This window comes from Eschrichtius robustus, chromosome 7 (genome assembly GCF_028021215.1).
Source record: "Eschrichtius robustus isolate mEscRob2 chromosome 7, mEscRob2.pri, whole genome shotgun sequence".
Taxonomy (NCBI): domain Eukaryota; kingdom Metazoa; phylum Chordata; class Mammalia; order Artiodactyla; family Eschrichtiidae; genus Eschrichtius; species Eschrichtius robustus.
The window spans coordinates 113875682-113896948 of NC_090830.1; the positions used below are offsets into that span (position 1 = coordinate 113875682).

General features: G+C 54.2%; 1 protein-coding gene across 3 annotated transcripts in view; it reads right to left on the reverse strand.

Annotated features, from left to right (window-relative positions):
* Window positions 1–21267, reverse strand: part of SH3PXD2A (SH3 and PX domains 2A) — a 246525-nt gene that overhangs the window by 60436 nt on the left and 164822 nt on the right. The window contains exon 7 of one of the 3 annotated variants that reach the window (XM_068548503.1): window positions 5320–5364. The exons of 1 other annotated variant lie outside the window; for it this stretch is intronic. In XM_068548503.1, the coding sequence (XP_068404604.1) occupies window positions 5320–5364 (45 nt within the window). Of the gene's footprint in view, window positions 1–3816; window positions 3950–5319; window positions 5365–21267 lie in introns of those variants that run through there. One more of the 3 variants, XM_068548500.1, reaches the window with a different exon arrangement.

The window sequence follows — 21267 nt, forward strand, 5'->3', positions numbered from 1 at the left end:
ATGGCCCCCTTGGTGCTTCAGCCTGCAGCTACATTCCCCACATGCCTGAGTCTAACTTGGCAAATGTTCTATGCCAGGCTCATACACTCTCCCATTTTATCCCCACAACAACCTTGTTACCTTCCCACTTCACAAAAGACACCTCAGAGACCCAGAGAGGACAAGAGGCTTGCCCCAGCTCACACAGTTGCTATGGAGAGAACCAAATTCACTCAGTGTTTTAGGTTCAAGCCCATCTATCTTTCCATTACAGAACTGCCTCTGACTTCTGTTTCCAGACATCCCATTCTCCTAGCACGATGATCCTCAACTTGGTCCCACAAGATATGGGGAGCTTCTAAAGTACACTGATGCCTGAGCCCCACACACAGAGATGCAGACTGAATTGGTCTCAGGTATTTTTTAGACACCCCCTCCTCTCCCATGGTTCTCATACACAGCCAGGGTGAGAAACGCTGCTTAGATCTTTGGGTCTTTCTGTGTGGGAGGCTCCATCCAACCTAGGGCGGGGGCGATGGAAGGGAAAGAAACCCACTGCCCCCTGGCAATTTTCTCCCATGAGGTGTGGACCCTGCAGCCCCAGCTCAGTCCTTTGGAGACGGAGGAGGGACCCTGTCCCAGCTGAGGCCTGCCACATGGATGTGCACATGCACTGCCCCAGGCAGCCCATCCGAAGCCAAGATTGTATTTCAGGCCAAAATGCAACCAATACCTAGGCAGCAGGGCGGGCCTGGCTCTGCACTCAGATTGGGCCAGCTTCCGTGCCTACCCCTGCTAGCTGCACAGAGGCAGCGCTGGGCACGGAGCTGACAGAGGCTACCTCCCACTGTGTCCCTGGGGGGCTGGCAGTGAGTGCACCCAGCACAAAAAGGGCCAGCCCCTGCCCTTGTGGGACACAGGGGCTCCCTTTCCAGTTTGTGGGAAAGGAAAACTCAAGATACAAACAGAAGACAGGAGTTCTCCAGCTGGTTAGAGAGCTTCCAAATCCTGAGAGCCCAGATGATGCTGACAATTAATAGCAAGCTTTCATTAGTGCTCACTCGGGACAGCACTACCTAATGCAGACCATAGCTGATCCTCAGAACAACCCAGGTGTAGGCCCTTGTTATAGCCCCATTTCACACACAGGCAGACTAAGTAAGGCTCATGAGGCAATTTTCCTAAGGTCACACAGCTGGGATTGAACCCATGTCCGCCTGACACCGCTGCTTGTGTCCTGACTTGTGCCCTGTATGTGGCCTATAGAGAGCCACTGATCCCGAGGAGGGGCCCTGCCTCATCCTACCCACCCCACCTCTGGCAAATAGTTGCTGCTTAATAAAGACTGGAGCGTGGGTTTCTTCTCGACTCTTGTAGCATCTGTTGACCAGACCACAGTGCCCACTGGGGGTGTGCACTCTGCAACTGTTGGTGAAATGAATGAATGAATGGACAGATAGATGAACAGTGATTTAACGGCTTGCTTTGAGCCAATATGGATACACCAGGCAGGGCCTCACCTCCGAAATCTGGGAAAACTAGACAACTAAATTCTGGAAGGGAGAAAGGGGAGATGGGGAAACAGAGGCAGGGAGAAACAAGGAGTGATGGATTTGTGGCCAAAAGCTGCTCGAGAGGATAAGCAGGGTGCTGGGGAATGGAGAGACATCAGCTCATTTTAATCCAAGCCAAGGAAATCTGAGGCAAGATTTTAAAGGGGAAAAACCCACATACTGCTCCCACCTCCACGCCACCCCTTGGAAATTGGCCTGAGCTTTCTGAAGACTGACACTCTGGGACACAGGTAGAAAAGTTAAGAAAATGTTCTCCAGGCATTCCAGAGCACAGAAGACAAGCAGTAGCACACAGCCTAGGGGACGGACAGATGGACACACAGACAGACACTCTGTCTTTGTCACTGCCCTCCCCTCCCCCAGCACAAGCTCACGCTCTCTGGCATCTACCTCTTAGGGTGTTGCCTGCCCAGGGCTGCTCGGATGGGTGTGAGCTGGGAGCAGGTATCCAGATGAGAAACCACTCGTCAGGCAGGCCGGTGGGTGATGTCATCCCACAGAGGCTGCTCTGGTTCCCCTCCCAGCCAAGGCCTGGAAAATTGGGGGCTGAAGGAGTCAGCCCGAGGGAGGGGGAGATGAAGTGGAGCGAGCCTCCTGTCTTCAGATAGGAAGCGTTTGGCAGTGGCATGGAGAAGGTGAGTACTCCTTATAGAGAGAAGAGTCTCTCCCAGATTGGAAGGGGACTTTTTGTCAGGGTCTCATCCATCTCATCTTTGTGCCTTTCTCAGAGCCCGTGGCTGGATCTGCTGGGGCTCTGGCAGTGCCCCAGAGCCCTGCCCCACGCTTGCCTCACACCTGCATTCCTCTAGCTACCAAGTGGATGGACCCCTGGCTCCTGCCTGATCTGGCTGCCAACTTAGGCTTCTAAATGAGGCTTTTGCTAAGTCAATCCACTGCTCCAGCACCTTCACTGGGTCCCTGCTGCCTAAAGAAGAAAGGCCAAATTCAAGCTCAGTCTTTCTTGACAACCTGAGCTCCCCAAGTTCCCTGACGCACAACTCTGATCCAGGCAACATTCATTTATCCAACACACATATATCAAGCACCCACTGTGTGCCAGTCACACTCTTCTATGCTGGTTCTTATGTCCAAGCCTCTGCTTTAGCTGTTCCCCCTGCTTGGAATGCCTTCCCCTTTACCAACCCCAATTCTACCCAACCATCTCTGCCCCTCCAGGAACCATCCAATCACTCAGCTATAGTGCTTGCTCCTGTAATGCACTGGATTTTCTTGTGGGGCACTGCTCTCCAACCAGATCATGTGCTTTAGACAAGAGTCTCCCTGATGAGGAAAGACAGACGCCTCAGGACTGGTGCCATAGGACATGGCACTGGACACAACAATTACCTGAGAGTCGTGATGCGAAAGCATCAAACTGGAGTCTGAGGGTCTGAAGTCCCGTCCTGCCTTGTCCTTATTAGCTCTGTGACCCTGCAGAGGACACTTAATCTCTCTGAGCTTTAGCTTCCTCATCCATAAACAGGAACAATAACAGTACCTACTTTGTGGGGTTGTTTGAGCATGGTATAAGGTGATGGGGTTAATGCCCTATGTAAACTGTAGACTGTTTATAAAGCAAACAGGAAATGGGAGATTTGGGGAGGAGAGGAAGGGCTTAGGTTGCTCTGAAGCCTCAAAACCAGCATGCAGGGGCTTCCCTGGTGGCGCAGTGGTTAAGAATCTGCCTGCCAGTGCAGGGAACACGGGTTCAAGCCCTGGTCCGGGAATATCCCACATGCTGCGGAGCAACTAAGCCCCTGCGCCACAACTACTGAGCCTGCGCTCTGGAGCCCGCGAGAGGCTGAGGCTGCATGCTACGACTACGGAAGCCGTGCTACTGACGCTGCATGCTACAACTACGGAAGCCCGCGCGCCTAGAGCCCGTGTCCACGACAAGAGAAGCCACCGCAATGAGAAGCCCGCGCACTGCAACAAAGAGTAGCCCCCACTTGCCGCAACTAGAGGAAGCCCGCGTGCAGCAACGAAGACCCAATGCAGCCAAAATAAATAAATAAATTTATAAAAACCAAACCAAAACAAAAAAACCAGCACGCAGGTCAGGGCAAGGGCCACAGTCACCAGGAGAAGCGGCCATGGCTCTGTTCCTTCTCATGCCTTTCTCAGACGCCACCTCCTGGCAGGCAGCGAGCATTTGCCAGCTGGAGAGCCATATCAGAACCCCCAGGGCCCACTTATGGATGGATGCCAGCCCAAGCAGCCTGAGGCCCCTTATCTACAAGGATCCCCAGCATCAGCCCCTTACCTCTGAGTTTCCAGTCTCACTGGACTTGCCAACATTCCAGATGGGGAAACCAAGGCCGGCCCAGAGAGACGTGGCGACTTGCCCAAGACTCCGGCCCTGGTCTGGCGGTTTCCCCCAGCCCACATGGCCTCCCCTCAGCCTCTCTCTCCAAACAGCTGGGCTCATCCTGAGAAGCCAAACCCTACGGTGGCCCCCATCCCAGGCTCCCCATGCTCTCCATGACCCCCCAAACCCTGGGTGTCCCACCAAGGTCCCTTCAGTCTCTCACAACTGATTCCTCCCAGGCCAGCCTCAGCCTGCCGGCCTCTCCATAGGCCCTCGGGCAGCCAGGCTATACGTTTGGTGAATAAAATGTATTGTTGTGGGCCAAGTGGGCTCTGGCTCACTGTCTCGAGAGAGGGAAAAAAGGGACGGGAGCCCAGTGATTAGCTCAGGCCGAGGCCCTCGTCACAGGCAACACGAGAAGGATGACTGCGAGGGGCTTGGGACAGGCAAGAGGTCCTCTGCCTGCGGCCTTCTCCTCTGCCCGCCCGCCCGCCCAGGCTGTTCACCTCCCGTTCCCTGCCTACGGCTGTGAGGGGAGGGGCTGGTCCAACCCCCTCCCCTCAACCTCTGACCTTTCTGTTTTGTCCCCCAACCCCGACCCTCACCTCTGCTCTCAGGTTTGGGCTGGGGAAGGAGGGCCAGGTGGCACTCGCAAAAATGGAGAGGCTTCTAGAAGACCCTTCTGGAAATCCCTTCCCTCTACCTGACACCATCTCCATCTAACAGCTGAGAACACTGCTATCCAGATTTTTCTACCATTGTCCAGTAAAACCAAGGCTAAAGGTAAGCCTCTGACCTCTGTCCCAGCTCTGCCCAGACACAGAGCACAAGCCCAAGTCCCTGAGGGCTATGGGTGCCCAGGCAGCCCAAGGTCCAGAAGCCCCGAGACCAGAGGCAGGTCCAAGCTCTGGATCCCTGGGGCATGGGGGCTGTGACATCATCGCAGTTACAAGACTCCCCACCCCCCTACCGGCCACTGCCTCAGCTGGGGTGTTGGAGACTTCAGCTCTCTGCCTCGGATTAGCAGCCTGAAGGGAGACTAATCATCTTCAGCTGGCCCATCTCACAGGGGTGGAAGGTGATGGGAGCCTCCCCACCACCTGAGCACTTTCTGTGCGCCAGGCTCCCGGTGAGATGCTACCGCATCCGCTTAGGGAGGCTAGAGAGGTTACGTAACACGAGACCAGGACGTGGCACAGCCGGGATTTAAACCCACACATTCCGGGTCCAGGGTGCATTTGCTGACACACGGTGCTATGTGGTCATCACCCATCAAAGGGCTCCAAGGCTGGATGTGGGACCTAAAAAGGGTTGGAAGGAAGGCAGAGGGGACGGCTGAGAAGACGCCAACACGCTGACAAAGAGCTGCTACACATCACAGGGCACCGGCTCCGTGGGCCTGCATGCCAGGGACACACATGTTCACACACATGCACTCACATGCACACCAGGCAGTACCTGTCACGTTCTTCTTAGGAGACTCAGCCCAGCTGGAGAGCCACACTTCCGAGTCCCCCGAGAGCAAGCAGCAGCAGGAGAGAAGAGAATCAGAGGAGAAGAGAATCAGAGGAGAAGAGAGAACCGTTAGGCAGGCAGGAGATCCACAGGCCAAGTGGTTGCCGGCAGGGCTCTGAGTCGGGCCGCCGGGGCGGAAGGCGGGGGAGGGGAGGGGAGGGGAGGGGAGGGGAGGGGAGGGGAGGGGAGGGGAGGGGAGGAGGGGAGGGGAGGGGAGGAGAAGGGAGGGGAGGCGAGGCGAGTGATTTCCTGGCCCTGGAAGTGCTGCTGGGCGTGGGCCTGAGTGATTACAGAGGAGCTGGGACACTGCTGGCCAGGACGGGGATAATGAGGTGTCTGCAAAACGCAGGAATCCTCTGGAGCACAGAGAATCCTACACGATCCGGGCCTGGAACAGGGCCCGTGGGTTATCGCTGCCCTGGAGAAGGCAGCCTGGACCTTCCTCTCTGGCCACGTGGGTGGCTGGCCCTGATCCTCACCAGGCCAGCACACTCAGCAGCCTGGGCCTGGAACCTTAAACGTCAGGTTGGAGAGCCCAAGGCCAGTCTCCAGCCACTGCACCACTGGGCCTCAATGTCTCGTCCAGCCCTTACCCCAGGCCTAAGCATTGAGGCAGACAGACAGGCCCTGGCAAAATGGAAGGAAGCTTCATTTTAAAAAGTCTCACACCCCAACTCCAACCCAGAAGAACGGGGACCTTTAGTGACCAGAAGAAACGAGGGCTCTCGTCCAGGCTCAGACAGCCATGTGTGATCTGGGCCTCAGGTTCCTCATCTGTGAAATGAGGGTGCCTTCCTGCCGAGAGGGAGGAACAACGTCAAAGCACCTAAAACAACTTAAGATCATGAGATGTGATATAGTAACATTATGAGGCAAAAAGCTCTTAGACTAATCAATGGTGTGGACATTTCTAGAATATCAGAGGGTCAACACGTAATGCTGACAGTTTACCTACAGTGAACAGTGGCTCATTTACACCCAGGTCCTTGAGCTGGGTACACACCTTTTGCCCCATTTTACAGGGGTGGAATCTGAGCTTAGACAGGGGAAGGAACTGGCCCAAGTTCCCAAGAGGCCAGAGTAGCAGAGCCAGAAATGGAACCAGGTCTGGGACACCCCAACTGGTGCTTCCTCTGCTGAACTGCTCACTGCCTCCAAAGGAGAACAGCGTTGGCTACAGTGGCTACAGCGAGAAGGAAACGTGGAGATGCAAGTCTGAGAGGCAAACCCTTGGGCTGCTTGCCTGGTGTTGGCCAGGAGAGTGGCCCGATAGATAGTAATGGTAATCATCACAGCAGCAACATTTATACAGCACCTACTGTACACCAAGCATTGTACTGAGCACTTACATATAGTAACTCATCTGTTTTTCATAATAAACCTACAGCGATAAGGAACTCCCTCCATTTTGCAGGTGAAGACTATGAACCAGAGGTTAAGTAACTTGGTCCAGGTCACGCAGCTAGTACAGTGTTCATCTCTTGTGGTGACACAGGCTTCAGGCCTCAGTCTGATGCCGCTCACCATTTAAAGCACCTAACTGTCGCTCGCTCAGCAAGCCACCTTCCAATTGCAGGCTGGCTCACTATGTAGACCTGGGAAGCCTGGCCCTTCCAGTGCTCACTGTAAACCAACAGAGTGGGGATCCGCTGGAGAGGTGTGGCGCGGCCTCTGGAGTCTGTCTGGATTCAAATCCAGGCTCTGCCCCTTTGATAAAGTTACTTAACCTCTCTGAACCTCTTCCCTGGGCATATCCCATGAGCTTGGTTCAATCAGCTCTGTGGGGCAGCAGGAAAATCAGGCTCCTGGAGTTGCAAGGACGAGAACCAGATGGCATTTCAATACTAGATGCATCAAGAAAATGCTGGCACACAGACATGCTTCCCACAGACACTGGGTCAGCTGGAATTGGGGGTAAAGGGACTCTGGGGGACTACACCCACAGACAAGCATCCTGTGGCCAGAGTCTCTGACCAGGCCTAGCAGCCAGAAGCCTCCTGGGACAGCAGGAGCCATGCTGGCCCGGCTTTCATGCCCTGGCAGGGCCGAGACAAAGCAGACACACTCCGAGGCTTTCAACTGCTGTGGTTGAGGGGGTCTCAGTTCAGAATGTGGGGCTTCATTGTCTGGTGCCAGATCTTGCTGGGGTTATGACTTCTTGATGCTGTGCCCCAAATGCGGCCAAGTGGCTGCCACCCAGCAAGGCCATCCTAACGCCCCTGGGCAGGCCTAACGCCAGACCCATCCCAACACCATCTGGCCCCACCCAGCCCTGGGCTGAGCCAACTTAAGAGGTCGCCCACACCTCTCTCCATCTCTGCTGGCTTCGTTACTTTGTACACTTTGCTTCGGGTTCTTCGGAAGGAAATGTTTTGGGAAGTGCTAATGTCCGTCAGTGAGCCAAGGGAATTCATTTGGCCTGGGCCTGGAGGACCCAGGAATATGTGTTCTGCTAAAACAGGGGTCGACGGACTTTCTGTGAAGGGCCAGAGAGTCAATATTTTAGGCTTTGTGGGCCACGTGGCCTCTGTCGAGACTACTTACCTCTGCTGTTACAATCCGTAGAGGAATGAACGAGCTGTGTGCCAATAAAACTTTACTTACAAAACCACATGGTGGGGGGCTTCCCTGGTGGCGCAGTGGTTAAGAATCCACCTGCCAATGCAGGGGACACGGGTTCGAGCCCTGGTCCGGGAAGATCCCACATGCCGTGGAGCAACTAAGCCCGTGCACCACAACTACTGAGCCTGCGTGCCACAACTACTGAAGCCCATGCACCCGTGCTCCGCAACAAGAGAAGCCGCCGCAATGAGAAGCCCGCGCACCCCAACGAAGAGTAGCCGCCACTCGCCGCAACTAGAGAAAGCCCGCGCGCAGCAACGGAGACCCAACGCAGCCAAAATAAATTAATTAATTAAATAAATTTAAAAAAAAAACACATGGTGGGCTGGGCTTGGCCTGTGGGCAGTGGTTTGCCAGACCCAAGGCTGGGAGATGAGGTTCTCAGAGAAGGGGAGCTGCTCCAAATCCCCAGGGGAGAGAAGTGGAGGCTGTTGGCCCATGTGGACTAAATGCTCCCGAGGCCTTTGCTGCTTGGTTGGTTTTTTCAACAGTCATCTTGAAGGGTCCGATGCCCTTCTGGGCCTTTGGGGTGTGGGCATTTGGGCAGGCCAGGGAGGGCAGACAGGAAAAGATCCCTCAGCCTCTGGAAACCGAGCCCCCACTCCTAAATGTGGAACAACCTGAACTCATGCCCACCCCCTTCCCCCCCAATAAGCAGGCCTTCCCTCTTTCCAAAGGAAAATGGGAAGCGGACCAGAAACGAGCCTGTCTTTAAAAAAAAGCCTTTTTAAAACATGATTTATTTCCCAGTCCCCTGGATCCGCAGAATTAATCCAGTTCCATGGCTCCCACCCCAAATTTCCCCCCTTTGGAGTGCCTTCTCTCCAGCCCACCCGAGCAAGCCCTCTCCCAGGGCGGGAAGGACCCCCCTCCGCCTCATTGCAATGAACAGAGGAGTGGCCCCCTGGCTCACAAACCCTGGCCCCCCAGCCAGGAGGCAGACATGGCTGCTGGCTCAGGGCTGGGAAAATGGTGAGGAGGAGAGACGGGGCAAAGGAGCAAAAGGCAGGCGCAGCCAAATGAGCAGCTGTGAGTGACACAAACCAACTGCTTCCTGCCCTCCCTGCTGTCTCTACCCCCCTCTCTCTGGTGACAGAACCAAGGGCCCTACAGAGCAGAGTCACGGGGCCTGGTGGAAAGCAAGGGGCGTGAGACTGGGAATCTGCACAACTGGTTTTGCTGAGGACTGGCTGTGTGACCTTGGGCAAATGGCTTGACTTCTCTGGGCCACATCTGTAAAATCAAGCATTTTGGGCCCACTGATCTCCAGGATACTTGTTTCATGTTCTAGACTCTTCCAGCAGTAACCTGCTAGTCTCCATAATGCAAGTACACCACAGCTGAAACAAATCTTTCCAGAGAAACAGACCACCTTTCCAGGGAAAACCACTTGAACACACACTCAATATAGGAAACTCAAGTGAAGAAGTCCAACAGTTCGGGAGGCACATAAGACAGAGAGGAACTGAAGCCAGAATTGTTTTAAAATCTTGGTTCTTGCGCTTACTCTCTCACTTAGCTCACTGATTCTGGGGCATTTAGCAAATCTCTGAGCCCCTTTTCCTTCTGTGAAATGGGGATAAAAATATCTACCACGTCTTTTTTGTTGCAGGTCTGCTTTAAGAGTGAAATGGCCTAGTGCCTGTGAAAGGTTTTGGAGGGGTAGGAATTAGGCCCCTGGAACACAGAAGGGGAGCGGGTGACAGGGACAAAGCTGATGACTAAAGCAGTGTGTGCCTGGGAGACGGGAGGCATGGAGACAGGGTCCCTCCCATGGCCATCCCACAGGACTCATGTTCCCGCTACAGCCACTTCTCCTGGCTTGCTGGACCAGCAAGAATCCAGGCCCAGAGAAAACCAGGTGCCTGCAAGTCCTGATGACACTTAGGTGCTGAACCTGACTCTTGTCGGGTCCAGGTGATTATGAGAAATCAAAGAACAATATTACAGGGGCCCCTGACTTTAAGGACGTTCCCCCCAAACACATATACACCCAAGGACTACGTAACAAACAACTGGATAGACTTAAGTTAGGAGAGGGACTCCTATTGCTCTGTAATGTTTCTTTTCATGTTGAGTAACTCCAGAGCAGTGAGAATTGGGTTCAATTTACCCAAATCTAGTCTCAAACCATGCTTCCAGAAATTCTCCCCTGGTGTAAAGCAAGTTCCACCCATCCAAACTAATAAATCCAGAGTGGGCTGAAAGCCCAGGTGGGAGAGACAGGAGAACAGCCAACAGCATAAATTCCTCGGAGAATGAAAGCAAACCAAGGGCTCAGGGGGACCAGGGCAGGGTCACCCGCCTTATCGGCTTACACAGCCCCCGCCCTGGGCTCCTGGGAGGGGAGGAGGAGCAGGGCCCCTGCCAGGAATGAATACCCCCCTGTTGTCTCTGTGTCCTTCCATTCTTCAATATCTCAGCGTACTTGAACACTCAAGACCTCTCTCTCTTTGGGAATTCTATTGTTCTTACCTCGCTGCAGCCTTGAACTGGTTTCTAAATATCTGTTGTATTCTAGTCTTTTCTCTCCTTTTGTACACCTGAAACTTACATAGGGCTAGATTTCTTAAATTTCCTAGACTCCACATGTTTCTTTTCCTTTTTGACTAGGCCACCAGGGAACTCAGCCACTGCTTTCAGGTCATCAGCTAATTAGGGCTTGACAGCTGCTAGCCCTGTTATTTTATTTAACAGTAGAAGGAGAAGGAGCTACTTTTTCACGAGAGCACATCCCTTGTGGCAGGCACTGTACTGTCATAGGCATGAAGTAGCTCAAATCTTTACCAGAGCCCTCGAAGGCTAACAGTGCTTCACAAAGAAGGAGCAGCTTGACCTACATGATATGTAGGGCCTGAAATAGGTCATCATGCTCAGAGCAGCAGAAACAGTGGCACAACAGTGAAAGTGATACGAATGGCATCCGGAAAAAGCATGGCGTGAATTAAGATGGTCAAGACAGAGAACAAGCAATAACTCAAACATGACTTCCAGTCCACAGTCACACGGGTGGAAGTTGGGGAGCGTCCTGCCGTAAGGTGTGTGAGCTGCTACCTACCCACAGGGGCAGCTCTCTGCAGCCTGCTCCAGGGTGAGCAGCTGCCTCCAGCTCATCATCAATACCTACGGCATGAAAAAATCACGCCCTTGGACTGGGGAGGTGAGGGGTCAGTGCTGCTACACCAGCAGCCCAGACCCCTGGCCCTGCCTCCTATGCTCACAGCCTCCAAGGCAGGGTTGGCTTCAGGCGGTGTGATCTGCGCAGGCGCACAGGGACCCATGCTGAGCAGGGCCCTGCTCTTGTTTTAATACCCTCTGTCCCCAATTTGAAATCTTTAATCATTTATGAACAAGAGGTCCCGTAAATCATGTAGCTGGTCCTGCCCAAGGCCTGAGGGTTCTGGGCCACAGGATTCTGAGCTAAATAAAGGCTGGAAGGAGCATGTGGGGACTTAGGACCAGAGAGGAGAAGTTTGCCTAAGATCACACAGCAAGTTAGTGGCAGGGCTGAGGCTAGAACAAGCGTACCAGTTCCCACTTTCTTTTAATTAATTAATTAATTATTTTTGGCTGCGTTGGGTCTTCGTTGCTGCGCGCGGGCTTTCTCTAGTTGCGGCGAGCGGGGGCTACTCTTTGTTGTGGTGCGCGGGCTTCTCATTGTGGTGGCTTCTCTTGTTGTGGAGCACGGGCTCTAGGCGCAAGGGCTTCAGTAGTTGTGGCTCACAGGCTCTAGAGTGCAGGCTGAGCAGTTGTGGCGTACGGGCTTAGTTGCTCCACGGCATGTGGGATCGTCCCAGACCAGGGCTCGAACCCGAGTCCCCTGCATTGGCAGGCGGATTCCTAACCACTGCGCCACCAGGGAAGTCCGGCAGGCGAATTCTTAACCACTGCGCCACCAGGGAAGCCCCCAGTTCCCACCTTCTTAACGTGCATGCTAGCTACTGGGTTAAACATTTGACTAAACGTTTAATCCTTATAACAATCTGTGTTTTACAGAGGCAGAAAGTAAGGCTCAGGAAAGTTAAGCTTTTTCCCAAGGCCCCACAGCAAGGGAGTGATGGGTCAGACTTGAGCCCAGGCAAGCTGGTTGGGAATGGGGAACAAAGGGGCCTAAAACCAGGGGACTTCATTCTCTGGATCCTCCCAGCCATTGGCCAAGGGAGGCTCACTTATTTCTGTTGGGCTTGCCTTTGTAAATGCAGCCATACTCCTTTCATTTTACTCCCAGTAGGAAGGGGCCTGCCTCCTTCTCCAGGAGCTGCCTTTCCCAGAATCCAGAGTCCATGTCGGGGCAGCCCAACCCGGGGCAGGAATGCACCGCTGACCCTCTGACCGCTGAGACAATGCAGTCAGAGCACAGCCAGTCTCCCGGATCAGGTGGGGAACGGGGTGGGTGAGGGCTGGAGCCACTCCACAGCCCCTTAGGGACTAAGTCCAAGGACACCCACCTAGGCCAAGGCGGGCCAGCAGAGACAGCCCAGCCCAAGTGGGTGTGGGCAGAGAGGCCCAGGCTGCCCCTGGGAGCACCGCAGCTGCCCAGGGGGGCTGCCCTGGCAGGCAGGTCTACCTCCTTCTCCCACCCTGCTCAAAAACCCTCAGCTTCTGGTTAAACACAGGTGCAGTGGGCGGAGAGGCGCTGTGTGGGGAGGCCAGCAGGGTTCTGAGCCTCTGCTCCTGCAGCTGCTGCCTGACCCCACAGTAGCCCCTTGGGTGGCGGCCTCCCCCTCCGCTCTCGGGCTCTCACCTCTCCCCATGCCGGGGTGCTGGTGTGCACAGAAGAGACAAACTCAACGCTGTTCAGAGTTCCTGGATCCCAGCCACCCCCCTCCTTGGGGTGGCTGCCTTGGTGGTCCTCCCCCACTTACTGGGGTATCCCCCCTCCCATTCCCCCACCCACCAGCTCCCCCAGCCAAAGCCCGTGAGGATGAGGCAGCAGCAGCAGCAGAAACAGAGGCCAGTGGTGCAGGACGAAGTAAGCAGCCGCTGGGTCTCCAGCCCCCAGCCCGACAGTCTACCCCCACCCCCCCCAGCTCAGTCTCCACAAGAGCCCTGAGAGATGGAGTCAACAGCAATGGACCCAGGACTGACAATCCCACCCCAGGGCCACAAAAAAAGCAATGTTTTATTTTCCCCGGACTGTACTTTCACTAACAGATTATCAATAATCAACCGCCAGTTATCTAATGAGCATCTACCACATGCACAGCTGGAGGCTCCTGGCTATGACCAACTGACTCTCTAGCCTCAGGGACGGGGCACAGATATTTACAATCAAAGACACGCTCCCAGGCACTCCTGACTGCTTCGGGGGTCGTGTAGGTTTGGGGGAGGCTGCGTGGCTCCCTCATCCACCTGCCTGGTGCCGTCAGGGCTGCCACTCAAGTGTGTCCTCATTGCCCCAGGCTGCCCAGACCCTACCGGAAAGCAGGCTGGAGCCAAACATAGCAGGCAGTGCCCCGGGCGCGGGCTCATGGGGGGAAGGGAGGATGCAGTAGGGCTGAGACCTGGAGGCCTTGCATCTGTAACTGGACCCCACCTTTGGAGCAGGGCTCACAATACTTCAGCTGACATCTGGCTGGACACTGCCAGAGGAGGATGGGGGTGGGGATGAGGGGGCAGGGGCCAGGGGCAGAGTTCACTTGGGAACTGAGGTTGAGGGTGACCCCCTTTTCAAGGTTTGCAGGCTGCCCTTATCTTGCCCTGGGCAGGGTCTCTGTATTGTTCAACTGGTCTCTGTGTCAACTGGCTCCAGAATGTCTGGATAGTGTTGTAGTCCTAGCAAGTGTCTGGCACATAGTAGGCGCTTAATCAAAATTTGTTATGAGTCTCTCCAATCAGATCTGAAGTTCCTTCAGGGTCTTAACCCTGTCAGCATCCTCACGGCACACCGAACACAGTAGGTGGTACCCAGAAAGTCCATGGTGGCTGATGGAAGGACACACACGCAATGCCCTCAGTCCCAAGGGTTTCACGGGAAAACTGAGGTCCAGCTGATACCACTGCTCCAGGGCCTTCTTGGCCCCCAGGGCCCTGCACTTCCTATAGTCTAGGTTTTGGCTGGGGTGGCCTGAGGTACATACGGGCATCCTCAGGCCAGGAAAGGCCCTGAGCCCAGCTGGTGCTGTGCAGAGTAACTCATAGGCAGGCCCCCAAGCCCGGTAGAACATCCCTGGAAGGCTGCGGGCTTCCAGCATCTGCGGTAAAGCCCTTCAAAGAGATTAAAAAAAATTTAATCCATAAGCAATATGGTCTATGGCAAGATGGATGCTGCAGGAAATGGGAGTCTGAGCAAAAACAACTGGCTTATCTATGATGTCTGGTGGGAGCAGGGCTCAGCAGGGCTCGGTGCAGCCTCCCAGAGTGTGTGGCTGGAGCCTGGGGCCTCTCATCACCCCCATCCCGCTCCTGCTCTGCGTGTGTTTGGACCAATCCCCTGAGCTCTCGGATGCCACGTAAACAGAGCAGTGTGAGTGTGTGTGTGTGCGTGTGCGTGCGCACGCGCACGCGCACACACACACACACACACACACACACACACACACACACACATATATCACTGCTTGGGAAATCCCCACATCTGGCTCTCACGTGACTGAGCTATGCCCAGGAGGCCGCAGCTGGGAGGGCCTGGAGGACAGGGGAGGGTCAGGAGTGTGCGAGCTCTCTGGGGAGCATGAAGTTAACCCTTTGGCACCACAGCTCAGGGACTCTGGCTAATACTGAGCTTCCACCCTGGGGAGAAGCCAGGAAGGAGACCGGTGCTCAGAGGGCCCTGTCCTGGCTCGCTGCACAAGTGTGAGAAGCTGGGACCATTTTTCTGGGTCCCCCTGGTCTTTACCTGTACCTTGAAAGGGCTGCTCTCTCTCTGTCCTGTCAATCCCGGTCAATCATCAACCACGAGGGAGACCCACTGGATGAAGATTTCCCCAATGGAGACCCGTCTGTTGTCAGATACTTAATGAACACTTCCGAGTGCCAGGCACCTGGCTGGGCCGGCCACGGCCCTGCAGCTGTATGGAATCAGGATTCATGCCCTCCTGTCACAGGCAGGGCATGTGTCCCCTAGGAGACCAGTGGAAGCCAGAGTCCTCCTAACAATAAGGAACAGGTCAGAGGCGACCTTTGGGGCAAGTTCTCTCCAACACAGGCATATGTATTAATTCTATAATTAGACCTTTTTAAGCTTCAACAACTTTAGTGAACGAGTGACCATCTGCAGTGGTATCTCTCAAACAGCACTGCCCAGCAGGTACCTGGGGGATGCGAAGGACGTGCCCCAGCCCGGTTTAGAGGATGTGACACGCTTGCACAGCCAACGCTAAGACTGACCAGATGCCTCTGCAGGCTGCTCTCCCTCTTCTCTGGGCTGACTCATTTAAAACCTTAGGGAACCAGGGGTAGAAGGTCTCACTCGGCACCCCACCCACAGGCAGATCTATGCCTCCCCTGGGGAGGCTCCCTCACATCCCGCCCGCTGCGCCTCCGCCATGGTAGCACTTGGACATCACATCATAACTGCTGTTTACTTTCCCACCTCCCCGACCCAACTGAGAGTCCTGAGGACATGGACCTCACTGTATCCACCTTGGTATCCCTGGGCTTGGACCATAGGGCCTGGCACAGAGGAGGTACTCAGATGTTCACTGAACAAATCTACATGACAGCCATGGCCAGTGCCAGTGAGTCAGCTCTAGGTCTGGCAGGAATCACCTAATCCTAGCAGAGTCTGGTACCAGCATCCATTCGGAAACTTGCTTCTTATCAGTCTGGCCATACCCTCACCCCTGGGAGAGCTGCCACTAGTATCAACTGAGCCCCGGGCTTAGAGCAGAGAGAGAAACCGAGGTCACTGAAGAAGGTGGGGAAAGGCCCCTCTTACTCAGAACCCTGTGACCAAATGCAAATGAGGAACTGACAGAGGGCTCTCAGAGCCACTAGGCTCCAGGGAGGGACGGTATATGGCCAAGAGGTGACAGACCAGGAGAAACTGCCCCACCCAGACAGATCTGGGACAAGAGATGTTAAAATCTGCCATGTTTGCAAGGTTTCCCTGGGGGGCTATTGCCAACAAAGATAGTCCTAATTTGGCCTCTTATCACTAGCCTGTCATCACAGCTTTGCAAGGACCTCACCTTCCTTCCCGGAACAGTTATGTACCCAGCTCTGACCCTGACCCAACACTCAGGGAGCCTAAGGTGGTCCAGGGCCCAGGGGGAGACCCTGGCTAACAGGAAAGGCAGCTCCCAGACACCTGTGGGGGGCCCTTTTTCTACAACACGGCATCCACTGGCCAGATGCAACATTGGGAGGAAGCATCTCGAAGAGGTGGTGGCTCTTCCTTCTGAGCACAGGGAAGTGAAGGGACTTTCTAACACGGCCCAGTTTTCTTGGTATAAGAATCCAGTTCTAACATTAAGAAAATCCATCTTCATACCAGCTGCTTGGGTCACATGCGGCAATGACAAGATCCCGAGGGCAAAGCAGAAAGAGTTGGGGAAAAACACTTTTTTCCCCACAAACTTCTAAGTTTCATTGAAACTTTGGAAAATTTTTCTTTGCCGTCATATTTCAAAACTGACCAATTATAAAAACGTCACAAGCCAACTGAGTTACACACGCCACATTTCTATTTCTAAACAAAGTCATTTTAGATCAGAAAAAGGTGCTAAAACAATAAATAATGCACATTTCCCCCCAATCTTAGTTTTTCCATTGGCTTTGTTATTACTGGAAATGTTGCCTCTTTTGTCACATGTTTATAAACCAAAAAGCCCAAGTGGGGAACAAGTTATTTTCTGGCTGAGGGCCGTGGTGGGAAGCATTTCTTTGCTGGACCACAGTGTGGGTGTCTCCTCCTCTGAAGAAGAAAACCTTGTGGAAATAAAAGGCAGACGGGGGTCTCGTCACAGCCTCCCGATGAGGGCAGAGGGGAAGCTAGTGGCTGGGGAGGCCCAGTGGATAGCCGTTCTCCAAGGCCCCGAATGCCGGGCCAGTGTTCTCTGTCCTCTAACTGCCCTCCCCTTCCCATGTTGGTTCTGCCCCCCACCCCCAACTTGGGTCACAACTAAATGCACCCTCCAGGAGCAGCCCCGTCCTGCTGGGGGTCCGATCCTGCTGCCTCCTCACTGCCTGCCTACCCTGAACACTGCCATCAACCCACGCGGACGACCCATCCCACATTCAACCCCGCCTCTATCTCAGGATTCCTGGGGAGCCCATCAAAACTGCCTGGTGTTCCTGGCCGCCACCCCCAGAGATGCTCATTCAGTAGGTCTGGGCAGGGCCTGGGAATCTGCATTTCAACAAGCAGCCTCAGGACTCTCAGCATACCTCCGGGCCTTTGCCCATGCTGTCCCCTTCCACACCATCTTCCCATCACCCCAGCAGGAGAGGTCAGGTGATAGGAATGAGGGAGCAGAAAGAAGCTAAGCAAGCAGGGCAGAGGCAATCAAGGCTACATACCAGCTAGCTGCTTCCTTCCCGGGAGTGAGATATGTGATTCTAGGATTTGGGGAGCCCTCACCTCCCTCGCCCCCTGCTTTGTGTGTCCAGGCCAGTAGGTCAGTGCCAGGGGAGTCGTGGCACAGACACACACTTTCTCCATCACATTGCTGCCACATTGGCTGGCTGCGGAGCTGCCAAATCAATCAGCCTCCTTTCACTTCCAATTAGTTGGCTTTGAACTCCAGGGGTGACATCAGGCTGAGGACCCAGAGCCATGAAAACAAAAATTATTTAAAAACACCAACCCGGGTGAGATGTGCCAGAAGACAATGCCTTCACAAGACACGTTCACTTTTGGAACAGGCCGTTGGAGGGTGCCAGTAATGTCTCGGCCGTGTTCTCTAAGCAGCCTGGGCCTTTCTCCCTGAGGATGGATGGCTCGGGCAGAAAAGAAAGCTCTGAAAAAGTCTTGCTGGGACTTCCCTGGTGGAGCAGTGGTTAAGAATCCGCCTGCCGATGCAGGGGACACGGGTTCGAGCCCTGGTCCGGGAAGATCCCACATGCCGCAGAGCAACTAAGCCCGTGCGTCACAACTACTGAGCCTGCGCTCTTGAGCCCTTGCGTGGCAACTACTGAGCCTGCAAGCCACAGCTACTGAGCCCGCGTGCCGCAACTACTAAAGACCGTGCACCTAGAGCCCGTGCTCCACAACAAGAGAAGCCACCGCAATGAGAAGCCCATGTACCACAACGAGGAGTAGCCCCCCCCCACTCGCCGCAACTAGAGAAAGCGCACGCAGCAACGAAGACCCAATGCAGCCAAAAATAAAATAAAATAAATTTATTAAAAAAAAAAAAAAAAAAAGAAAAGTCTTGCTGATACACTCTCCCAGGTTTCCTTTCCAGACACATCTCCTGCCCTCCCCTTCCCTAGCCCTTCACTTCTGCCAGGCTAGACATCTCTTCTTCCCTCAAACTTCTCAATCACATCCCAGACTCCAAGTCCTTGCTCAGGCCCGGCCCTTCTACCAGGGGCGTCCGCCCACCCCTCTGCTCATCCCAACCCCTTCCATCCTCCAGGACGCATCTCCAGCCCCTCCCATCTTGGCTAGTACCGCCCCCCCCCCCCACCCAGCCCCTTCTATTTGACTCCCGCTGCTTGTGGATCACAACCCATCCTGCCCTGCATTCATCAATGAATCACTGAGAGCATCCTGCTTTCTCAACTGAGCTGTGACCTCCGTGGGGCCGGAGACCGGAGACCAGCAATCGCTTAAGAGAAATGAAAGCCTCCTGCTTTCAGGCTGCTGCCGTCTGCTTTGTCTCTGCCCTTCTCCCTCTGTGGCTGGTGAGCAGGGCAGGCCGGGGGTCAAGAGACAGCCTGGCCCTGCTCTCTGCCCTACTGGGGCATTCATCCTGTGGGAAGACGAGGCACCAGAGGCTTTACAGACCTGCTCTCTCTGCTTCACCATGGCCCTCCTCACACCTCCGCCTCATTCCAGGGTTTGGTGGGAGTGTGATGAGCAGGAAGCCAGGTTCTGCCCACCCCCTCACCTTGCGCAGGTGGCAGGCCCTCTCTTAGTTACTTCCTCTATAAAACGAGGAGGGTAGACTAACTTCTTATAGTAGCCAGAACCTATGGGCACGTTTTGCTTTAAAACAAATACACTTTATTAAAGACCAAATTCACACAAAGAGAAATTAAGGGGATATTAGTCACACCCTGTAAAGGGACCCTTTACCCAACTAAGAATCCCTCGTGACCAATGGGTTCCTTCTAGAAACCGCAGTGGGGGGCTCTCCTGGGCCAGTCCCTCTCTCAGTCTGTGGAACCTCCTGCTAGAGGTCTCCAGAGCCCAGTCCTGTTCACCTGTGGATCCCTTGGGTCTTAGCTTAGGAGGGAACAGACTTCAGTGGAAAGAGGTTTGGATCAGAAGGACCAGATTCGAATCCTGCATCTACCTGGCTAGGCGACCTCGGGCAGGTTCCTGAACCTACCTCTTCTGGTCTATAAAAGGGGGGGACAAGACCACCTGCCCAGGTTATTGGGAGGCTGACTGGCAACTATGAGATGGTGCACACTCTGCCTTCCCCCTCTGGTTGAGAGGAGTCTCTCCTGCAGGAGGGCAAATGCCAAAGCCAGTGGTCCCTTCTGCTGGGGGACCTCCACGGTGGACCTCTGCTAGACATCCACGGTGCTGCCTCCTACTCATAATAGAAGAGGCTTAACCCTTAGTGTTTCCTGCACCAGGCACTTCACACGTATTAACCCATATTCAAGCCTCAAGCAACCCGGTGAAGTGCTATCATTATACCCATTTCACAGATGAGGAAACTGAGGCACAGGGAAGGTAAGGACTTGCCCAAGACCACACAGCTGGCAGAGCTGGGACACAAAACTAGGCATTCTGGCTCCAGAGCCTGTGTTCTTAACTCTACAGAATATTCTGAGTCTAGGTTCTGTCTCCTCTGGGGCCAGGCCCTGGGCTCAAAGAATGAAAATAATGCTTCAAGCATGTCTTTTTACTCTCAAATCCAAGGTAGGACCAACTTCTCCCCTCCTTTCCGAACCTATCAATACTTAAAATAACAACAAGGGCAGCTGCTATCATTGGGAGTTGCTATGTGCTGGGCCCCCTGCTAATTCAATCCTTACCTTTAATAGAGGCAGGCACTATTTTTACCTCTGTTTTCCATATGGGGGCATGAAGGTCAGAGGTTAAGCAGCTGCCGGTCATAGAGCAAACACATGGCAGAGAAGGAGTTCAAACCCTGTCTGATGCCAAAACCTAAACTCTGAACTCCAAGCAGCATGCTTCTCCGCAGTGAAACTACAGTAATGCTGATCTCATTAACTCCATCCAATGATGCAGACTGTATGGTACTAAAATGGAAGCAGGCAGAACTCACCAAGTTTCCAAGGGAAAGTATAAAGTAAACAGGATTTCACGAGGAACATCAACACTGGCCCAAAAGAACAAACTTGCAACACTCTTGAGCAACTTCATTTGCATTTAAACGAGCTACAGCTCACCACAGGACTGCTGGGTGGGATGGGGCCTCAGACACAATCCCAGGGCCAGGATGACCTCACAGGATCCGTGGCCACCTGTGCCCCCTCGTGGTGCAAGTCAGAACTCCCCAGCCACCAGCGCAGGAGGCAGGCAGCTTTCCAGAACTCTGGGCGCCCCAGCCCATCTTTTCAGGTTTGAAGAGAAGCCCCTGCTCTGGGGGGGCCTCCTCCAGCCCACCTCTGAGCTCCCGCAGCAGTGCTCACCGGGGGGGGGGGGGGGGGGCGGCCAATCACAGCTAACAGCAACAGGCTCTTGCTACTGTCAGGCCCGGCACAAAGCCCTCTAACTGCATCACATCCTTGAATCATCTGCACCTTCCTGCAGGTGGCTGCTACTCCGTTTTCATGGGCGTGTCCATCACTTTTATGCGTCACCTTGGCTAGGCTACAATCCCCAGTTATTCAACCACACACTAATCCAGGCATTGCTGGGGAGGTATTCTGCAGGTGGGATCAGGTTCATAATTAGTTGACTTTCAATGAGATTATACTTGATACTCCGAGGGGGCCCTGGGTCCATCAGCTGAAACGCTTTAAGGGCAGAGCTGAGGCTTCCCTGCAGGAGAAATTTCACCTGTGGACCACAACCCCAGTCGGCTCCTGGGTTTCAGACTTGCCTCGCCTGCCCCCAGTCACATCAGCCAGTTCCTTGCCAGAAATTTGATAGCTCCTGCTGGTTCTGTTTCTCTAGTTGAACCTGACTGATACAACAGAACAAGTGAGGTCGCGGAGCTCAGGTGATCTGCCCAAGGT